The following is a 9,786-nucleotide window of genomic DNA, read 5'->3' as shown; positions in this document are numbered from 1 at the left end:
ACTGGAAAAAGAGAAAAAATAACTAAAAAAATAGAAACGAGTCCCTATTTGTTACAAATTTCAATATTAACCTTAAAATTTAATACCATTTTTTTCCAAGAGTACAAGAAAAGTAAGAATTTTACATATGGTATGTCAAAAAAAAAGAAACAAAAAAATAAAAGGAAAAATACCAAGTTGGGAAAACTTGTGAGGCCATCTGTGTGTGCATGTGTATGTATATCTATGTGTTTGTCAATGTGTCTGCACATGTGTTTGTCAAGTAGTGTGAGTGTGTGTGCACATAGTGATTGAGTGAGTGATGTGATGAGTAGTGAGTGAATGTGATGTGAGTGAGTGAGTGAGTGTGTGTGAGTGAGTGTTGTGTGTTGTGGTGTGTGAGTGTGTTGAGTGTGTGTGTGTGTGTGTGTGTGTTTGTGTGTGTGTTTGTGTGTGTGGTGTGTGGTGTGTGTGTGTGTGTGTGTGTGTGTGTGTGAGTGTCTGTGTGTATTGTGTGTGTGTTGTGTGTGTGTGTGTTGTGTGTTGTGTGTGTGGGTGTGTGTGTGGTGTGTGTGTGTGTGCGTGTGGTGTTTCGGTGTGGTGTGTGGTGTGTTGGGTGGTGTGTTGTGTGTTTGGGGGTGTGTGTGTGTGTGTGTGGTGTGTTTGTGTGTGTGTTGTGTGTGTGTGTGTGTGTGTTGTGTGTATTTGTGTGTGTGTGTGTGTGTGTGTGCAATTGTGTGTGTGTGCAATTGTGTGTGTGTGTGTGTGTGTGTGTGTGTGTGTGTGTGTGTGTGTGTGTGTGTGTGTGTGTGTGTGTGTGTGTGTGTGTGTGTGTGTGTGTGTGTGTATGCATGTGTGATTTTGTGTGAATGCGATTGTGTGTGATTGTTTGTGTTTTTTTGTTTTTGTTTTTTTGTGTGTGTGCGCACGCGCACGCTCGCACAAGCACACATGTATGTGTATCTATATGTATGTGTGCCAATGTGTGCATGTTTGTTTGTTTACCATGTACAGTACTAGCACCAGGGAAATGTTAGTCATCACAAACACTATCCAACTCACAAACCACATTAACTAATAGAGGTTACATGGCAGCACAGTTAAAATAACATCACTTTGAACTTTGTAAGTATACATGGACAGGACATCGTCATCATTAACTAATATGCCCATGTATCACTTGTCATAGACATCAAAATCCAATACTAACAGCTTAGTCTCTTCCGTCCCATTCCGGCTGCCAACAGCACATACTAGCTTTGTATCTGAAGCTCTTATGCGCCACACCACTCCCCCCGATCCACCCGATTCCAGAGCCACTAAGTTTCTTAGGAAATCTCCTGTGCGGACATCCCATAGCTTCACTGTCCCATCATCAGAAGATGTTACTACAAATTTGTTATTGAACTGAAGACACGTAACTGCTGACCGATGCTTGTTAGGACCTGCGAACGAAAAAGGTATATTATAATTTTTCACATTCACAGGCACATCTGGAACAAATACTGCACTATAATAATGAATACATAATAAAATATTATTGTAATAGTGTAAAATTCATCATAACATCAAAGTGAAAAAGGTAGTGAAACCTCATCTGAAGTACAAATAATTATATTTAGCCTATCCTGCTTCCCCATGCATTGCACTGGCAGGAAACAAAGTATATATATATGGGGGTGCATCAGAAATCTGAATCACATCAGCCCTCTGACTACGACTCTTCCTAAATCCTCTTGCTGCTTTTACACTGCTCGTGTTGCTTCCCTTTTCAAAGAAAATGTGGACCTTAACCCGTCATCCTGGCGACCTACTACCTAATGGGTCCCAACCTGATACTCAACATCTGGTCTTACCAGCCCCATCGCCCTCCAATGAATTGTTTCTTTGGTATGTCCTCTAGTGACGACATTGGTGATGGTTTATAAAAATTGTTGCTAAAATGGCTAATACATACAGCCAATGGAATAAGGTACAAGATATATACAAATATTAACATGGAAAAATGCATTTTCACCCTATCATTTCAAAAATTGACATTTTCATTATTAAAAATTTACTTATCCCTAGATTAGCTAATAAAGAAACAATATAACCTGTTTGTACCAAGTAAATTTGACAGATCTTAGAATTCCTGCAGAGACTTCACATAATTACATCCAATTTATTGCTTCCAAGAAAAGAAAGATTTTTGCATATCTTATTCTTTATTAGAAAGAGAATATGCAAAAAGAGGATGTAAATCCTATCAATAATCTACATATAATCAGCACAATCAATGATGTATGTACTATCACTTTGAACATCTGTGGGTAACTGAAACATTGCCTGCAGTAATGACTCTGTGCTTTTTGCTAGACATGTTATGATGTGTACTAAAGCCTAGAATACCAAAAGAAACACATTCAACACATAAATGTAGGGGAAAAAATCTCTTTCAACTTAACACACATAGAATGTCCTTCAATGCCACATGCCCCCATGGATGTATGCACTCATCCATTTGTAATTTTTCGATGGTATTGGAACATTTTTGGTGCGTTCTAAAATTTGATATCCTTAACCCCAAGTGTTGAGTCCCCCCTTAATGAGGTTTACACTAAGCTACTTGTCCATCACTATCTCTACCAGTGTATGTGTAAGGGCCCATATACTGTTCTGATCATTATACGACTATACTACAAACATTTTCCAGAATTGCAACACACATGTAAGAAGCAATATCTGATGACTTTCTTAATGTAGAATACAAAATACAGTCCAAATGTTCATCACTAAGTCAGTGGCTGAGGATCTATTCCTGGCTGCAGCAGTAACAAAAGGTTTCCAAACAATCTTTTGAACATGTTCAGGATAATGGTGCTTCAAACATACATGGGAACATGTTCATGACCCTGTTTCAAGCAATATTCCAAGGAATGTTTAGAAGCATGTGTGTCAGGCCAGTAAACCTCCCAAGAATAAAATTGTAAATGAATGATGTCAATATCATTCCACTGGAGGACAGTTGAGCTGAAGAAAATAACTTAGGATAGGTTAAGGCATCTGAATTTTTCATCCTTGCTTTACAGGTGAACAGGTAATTGGCTGTTGCTGATATAATTGCAATGAATGCTAAATTCCCTGGATATAGTTTCCTGATGTATTACATAGCTTTATCAAAAAAAAGAATATATATATAATATAAAATAAAAACCAATTAATTACATTTAAGATATCATTACCCATTTTCAAAATGTAATCTGAAAAATAGCAATATCAAAATGACAGAAGTGCACAAGCTTCTACATCATCTGATACATTATAATGAAGTATCAGGTGATGTTGACAGTGACATCCACAAATCCACAACTCACCTGAGAGAGTTTGAAGACACTGCCCAGTGACAATATCCCAAACTTTAACTGTCGAATCTGCATTTCCCGATATGAGTATGTTGTTTTTGAGCTCCATCCCCGAGGTTAGACTTTGGTGGCCCATTAACGTGTGTCGGCACTGTCCCGTCTCCACGTCCCACACTCTGATACTTGTGTCCAAGGACCCGCTAACCACATGTAACCCGTCAAACTGACAAGTAAAGAGACCAGTTAATAACCATCTCTGCTAGCACATACAGCTAAAATGAATTCAACTTTCAACATTTAAAATAAGTAATTAGAACTACTTATAAACCAACTATCTTTGTATAAATATTCTTCCTATACAACATGGCTTTAAATTCTCAAAAACATGTAAAATGTTTTTGTAGGAAGTTAATATATAACAGATGCATACATAAAGACCAGTTGTAAAATGTTTTTGAGTCAATATACAAAAATTAAGTCATATAGAAGACACTAATACCATTGTACAATGAACAGGCATTAATGCCACTATATAAAACAACTCATAACCTGTACCTGTAAAGAGTAAACTCTATTTGTGTGTCCCTGTAGAGTATACAAACATTCTTCTCGATCAGGGTTCCACACCTTGACCATGTAGTCATAAGCTCCAGAAACAACTAGCCTCCCATTGTATTGAACACATCTCACAGCTGCCACGTGGCCAACAAGAACATGCTCACAAGCTCCTGTTACCACATCCCAAACTCTTAAAGTCGCATCCCGAGACCCACTGACAACTCTGAAAATGCAAAGGAAAAATGAGATGCAATTAATACCACACCGTTTCATCACTAATCTAATCATATCTTCCCCTTGGGAATATTTCTCTACCCACTTTGATGCTGCTAAGGGGTTACAAAAGATGGTACGAGAGAAGGATTTTTAATACTGGTTTCCTTTCTTTTTTTTAAGAAATTATGAAAAATTGATGATGATGATGAAGGTAATTAGTTGTAAATACCCATAGCAAATATAAACAATAATTCAAAGAAATGGTGGGCAAATAAAAGAAAAACTAAAAAACTTACTAAATAACTTACTTATTGGCATGTAGATGGAGACATCTCACAGTGGACGTATGACCATACAATGTATGTATACATTCCCCCGTCTCAGCATTCCAAACACGAAGCGTTCTGTCAGTGCTGCCACTTACTATACGATTACCAGACATCTGAGATGACCAAACACCTCCCGTGTGCCCAGTTAAAGTTCTCATACACTGAAATACAATGAAAATTAGCTCAAGTTTAGCAATAGCAACTTTTTCACACACCTAAAATATCCCACGGATTTAATTAAATCTTGAAATGAGAAATACTAACCTTCCCAGATGTTGCATTCCATACTTTCAGCGTGTTATCATCTGAACCTGATACAATTATATTCCCGCAAAATTGTAGGCATGTGATGACATGGTCGTCATGGCCTTTCAATACCCGTGGTGATCGTAGTTTGGCTACGCGCCAGTTAGTTTCTATCCTATGTTGTCGCATAAATGCCGCCTGAAACACAGTGCCTTGTTAATAAGGAAAATTCCAATATCAGCAGACTTCAAGTCAATAATTCAATTCTGTTAATTATTTCCACAAACAACCATTAATCCCTACCTTAAATGGTGATACATGGCTCACACTTGTACCCTTTTTCCGTCTACGGTCCATGAACACAACGTGATCCTCAATTCCAGCCTCACGACACTTTTCTCTCCAGAGTAGGTTGTCTGCAGCCAGGATGTTCCAATATTTACAAGTTTGGGCTGCTCTTAAGAGATCTTTTGGGGGCAGGAAGCTAAGGACATAGAGAGCCAATTCCTTTGGCAATAAAGAGATGAAATCTCGTTGAAACTGAGGGAGGATAATTTCGTGGATGTGCCTAACCTGTTGGATAAAGTAAGATTTAAAATTGTATCAGGTTTCATTCTTCTAACAAAGCCAAAATAACATCTTTAACAGATAACTCGCAAATATAAAAGAATTCTAATAAACAAATAATGGATTACCATTAAACTAAATTCCTCTTTCGTGAAGAAATGCTAGACATCACAGGCATAAATTTTGGTCATATCTAAACCTACAGTTATATCAATCATCGCAAAATCATTTGTGAAATATGAACACTTGTACTTACCTGGTTCAGATCACAAACATCTATTAACGAATCTAGAGCATGAAGCTTTTGTGCCGGTGACCAGGTCTGATACTTGGCCAGCCATGATTTAAGGCCCGCTGGGGGGGACACCTTGCGAGCTGTCAGTGCAACTTTTCTCCGGCTGGTTTCACCACTGGGAAAGGGAATTCCACGGATGATATAATGACATGTATAATAATATCTGACAACAGTAAAGATTTTTATAATCATCTCTACCAGCAATATTTCTAATTACATGACCAATTATCATCATCATGATAAAGAGATTTTCACTCGCAGATTTTGTACAAAATGTGATAATGAAAGTCAATTACCTGTCCTCCACAGCTTTACAAGATTTCTTTACAGGACAAACTCCTTTGGAGTCAGAGCAAACTTCAGATTTCCGTTTAACCTGAAAGAAACACAGAAGGGAAATGAGGTTACTTCATAAGAACCATAAAATATAAGATTTGTCAAAAGTATAATGGCAAATCTATAGGTCTATGTAAATCTTCAGCAGGCAACATATGGCTTCTTAATTGACCATATGATGGCTGATGGGATCTGTCATTGCCATGGTGAGGATGGACTCCTAATTTCTTCCCATTTTTTTTTTTTTTTTTTTTTTTTTTTTTTTTTTTTTTTATTAGCTTATAATTGGCTTGATCAGAATCACAGATAAAGGGAAAGAAACATTATTCCCATACTTTTAATTTTGATCTCAAATGGGTTTTCTTGATGTTAATCCTGGCAAAGCAGTCAGTGTGCACAAGTAATATCCTACTTCATTAAGATATATTAATTCAAAATTTAAACCTGCTACTGACATTTTTCTCAGGGTCAGATCACTTTCACATTACATTTTTTGTTAAAAATAAAAGTTTGTTACTCCTTCAATATTGCAACTAACACATCATACTAAATTCTAATTAGTCTCACTTTGTTAACCCACTTACGATGGGGGCATTCCAGCCTTGAATGTCCCAATGCCGGGGCGTTCGAATTATTAGGCCTAAATCAATTAAATGGCTGGCACAATACTGTGCCGCCCGGCCACTGGGCTTTTGAATGCGCGGTACAGTACTGTACCACCCGTCCAGAGAGGGTTAATATATCATTCATAGACTCACATATAACACCATAAGTCTGGAAAATAATAGAAAACACAAGGAAAGATGCCCAACCCAGGCCAATCATCGTAACCCATTAACAATGGAGGATGCAATATCACGTCATTGGTTTTTGTATGGCCAGCACACCGGGTGATCATAGCCACCTCAGTGGCCGAATAGCCTGAGGCTATTTCAAAAGCATTCTGTGGTTTTCCTAAACTTCTAATTCCCTTTTATTTCCAATCCAAGGGAAAACTACTTAGACATCAAACAATAGAGAGGTTGTGCCATAGGAAAAGGGAGGGGAGTGAAGGAGGGAAGGAGGGAAGGAGGGAAGGAGGGAGGAAGGAGGGAAGGGGGGAAGAAGGGAGGGAAGGAGGAAAGAAGGGAGGGAAGGGGGAAGAAAGGAGGGAGGGGGAAGGGGGGCGAAAAAGAAAAGGGGAAAAAAAAAAAAGGGGAAAAAAAAAAAAAAAAACAAAAAAAAAAAAAAAAAAAAAGGAAGAAGGGAGGGATGAAAGGAAGAGGGGAGAGAAGAAGGAAGGAAGGAGGGAAGAAGGGAGGGAAGGAGGATAGAAGGGGGGAGGGAAGAAGGGAAGGGAGGGAAGAAGGAGGGAAGAAGGGAGGGAATGGGGGAAGAAGGGAGGGAAAGGGGGAAGAAGGGAGGGAAGGAGGGAAAGGATGGGGGGGGGCGGGGGGGGGTGGGGGTGGTTGGGATGGGGGATATAAGGGGGATGTAACATGGTGGGGTGGAGGGTAAAGATGGAGAGGGAAAAGAGGAAAGGAAAGGTGGAAAGAGAGGGAGGCGGGGGGGGTGTGAAGGTGCGAGCTGGGATAAAACAATACAAGGATGGGGGGAAAGACAAGGAAGAGTAACCTGGGAGGGAAAGCTTAAGTAAAGGACTACCAGGCCACCGAATGGCGAGGGGGGGGGGAATAAATAATGAGGAATGTGGGAATAGTATCACGAACTTATTCGGGGGTATATATAAGTGTGCGGGCTGGTAGGGGGAAGGAAGAAGGGGGGTGGGGGAGGGAAGGTAACTTCGAGGGAAGGGAAGAAGAGATGCGAAAGTAAAAAAAATGGTTTTGAACGGGGGAGAGTGGTGCTTAAGGCTCTCGCGGTGGGAGGACCACATCAGTGAAGGGAGGAAGGAGGGGTAAAGAAGAAAGGAGGAATGGGGACGGGGAGGTTTTAGGAAGGGTGGTAAGGGATTGAGGAAGGGAGGAGGGGGGGAGGGAAAAAAAAAAATTAAAAAGGCGAGGGATGGGGAGGATAAGAAAAAAAGAGAACAGAAGAGGAGGGAGGGAGGAAGAAAGGAGAAAATAACCAGGGGGGGGGGAAAGGGTGGGGATGAAGCCAATGAAGTTGGAGGGGATGGGGAGGGGGATATAAAGGGATTGTTTGGGGTGGGAAGGAGGAAGAGAAGGAGGGAAGGAGGAAGGAAGAGAGGGTGAGGAAGAGACGCGGAAAGGGCCGGGGGGAACGCTAACAAATAGGGGAGAGTTAGAAGACCTCACGATGATAAGGGGGGGGGTATTTTTTTTTTTTTTATTTTTATTTTTTTTTTTTTTTTTTTTTTCTTTTTTTTTTTTTAAGGGAAAGGGAATAAAGAAAGAAAAAAGAGAGAGAGAGAGAGAGAGAGAGAGAAGAGAGAATGAGAGAGAGAGAAGAGAGAGAGAGAGAGAGAGAGAGAGAAAGGAGGAAAGAGGGGGAAAGAGAAGAGAAGAGAGATAAGAGAAAGGGAAAAGAAAAAAGAAGAGAAAAAAGAAAGAGAGAAAACACGAGGGACAAAGGGAAAAGAGAAAGAAAGAGGAGAAAGAGAGAGAGAGAGGGGGGGGAAAAGAGAAAGAGAAAGAGAAAGAGAAAGAGAAAGAGAAAGAGAAAGAGAAAGAGAAAGAGAAAGAGAAAGAGAAAGAGAAAGAGAAAGAGAAAGAGAAAGAGAAAGAGAAAAAGAGAGCTTATCTTTAACCCATTACTGATGGGGCTGTTTTAGCTTCAAAAAGCCAAAATGCAGGGATATTTCAAACACAAAAGCCTATCGCCATGGGCTATTTGCCTGTTATGGCCGCAGCCAAGAACTATAAGGCCAATCACCCGGCACGCTAGCCAGGAGGATAGCCAAGACAAAATATCTCTTCCCCGACAGCTGGTTCTGCCACCACTCAAGGTGATAGCTTGTTAACCCATTGATAGCGGGTGGCATGATTTGCTGTCCATGCAACATCAGTCGTAAATGCGGATGGCACCAGGCCATACAACATAAAACCGCCGCATGACTGTATACATACTTCATAAAACCGCAACCATTGAGTTAATGGGTTAAACATCAAATAAGAGGAAGTGTAATTGCGAAAAAAGAGGAAAAAGTTAGGTGAAATCTTATGATAAAGTCAAGATAATTTTAATAAAAAATATCCTGTTTATAGATAATACATGTTCTAAAACAAAGCTTAGGTACCAATACTAAATGGTTTTATGTCACAGTGATGATGATTTAACCCATTCACGCCGGTTGACGTGATAGCACGTATTGTGGTTTTCGCGTCAGACGCCCTGGACGCGCTATGAGGGGAAGCCGCGCACTCGGGTAGAGCTAGCGGGCAACCCAGGCTCGCGGCTTGTGCGCCCGAGAATCTCGAGGCGTTAGGCTTATGCGTTCGAGAACCCCGGTATTGCGACCGCGCAAAGCCGGAAAGGCCCCGGCGTGAGTGGGTTAAGTGAGAAGAAACATCTTTCTGTCAATTATTTAGGTTAACATTTCACAGCAAATTCAACAAAAAAAATTCATTCAAAAGATCACACTGAGTGGATGAAGCATTAATCTATGAAACCCCCTTGAAAAAGTGCCCATCATTTATATGAGCAATCATCAAAGCCTTTATTAAAATCAAATATCTAGCTGTCCTTTCAAGCAATGTGGATTCAAACTTCCATTTAATGTAAAATGAATGAGGAAAAGGCAAGATTTTAAAGTTTACGCCTTAAAAATTTCATAAAGTATTCAGTAATATTTCCTAGAAACTACCTCTGAAATAAAGTCATGATAAACTACTGAGTTTGTAATATTTCAAACTTGATTGAATTCACAGAATTCACATGTAACTAATTAATGCTTGTCATTTTTATTGGGACAATAATAATAATAATATTAATAATATTGGAACAATAAGAAGAG

At 39.7% G+C, this 9,786-nt stretch overlaps 1 protein-coding gene across 1 annotated transcript; it reads right to left on the bottom strand.

Annotated features, from left to right (window-relative positions):
* Positions 1–838: 838 nt before the first annotated feature.
* On the bottom strand, positions 839–5,910 carry LOC122245209 (F-box/WD repeat-containing protein 7; the record flags this gene model as incomplete). The annotated part of the gene is given in 8 exon segments (XM_043003160.2): positions 839–1,424; positions 3,336–3,546; positions 3,879–4,104; positions 4,406–4,587; positions 4,691–4,870; positions 4,976–5,245; positions 5,496–5,649; positions 5,831–5,910. Coding segments are annotated over 8 exon segments (1,572 nt in total), but the record flags the coding sequence as incomplete, so codon positions are not given.
* Between the last annotated feature and the right edge of the window lie 3,876 nt (positions 5,911–9,786).

This window comes from Penaeus japonicus, unplaced genomic scaffold, assembly GCF_977035675.1.
Source record: "Penaeus japonicus unplaced genomic scaffold, GWHDUDI00000001_assembly GWHDUDI00000001, whole genome shotgun sequence".
Classification (NCBI taxonomy): domain Eukaryota; kingdom Metazoa; phylum Arthropoda; class Malacostraca; order Decapoda; family Penaeidae; genus Penaeus; species Penaeus japonicus.
This window is presented reverse-complemented; position numbering and strand designations above follow the sequence as displayed.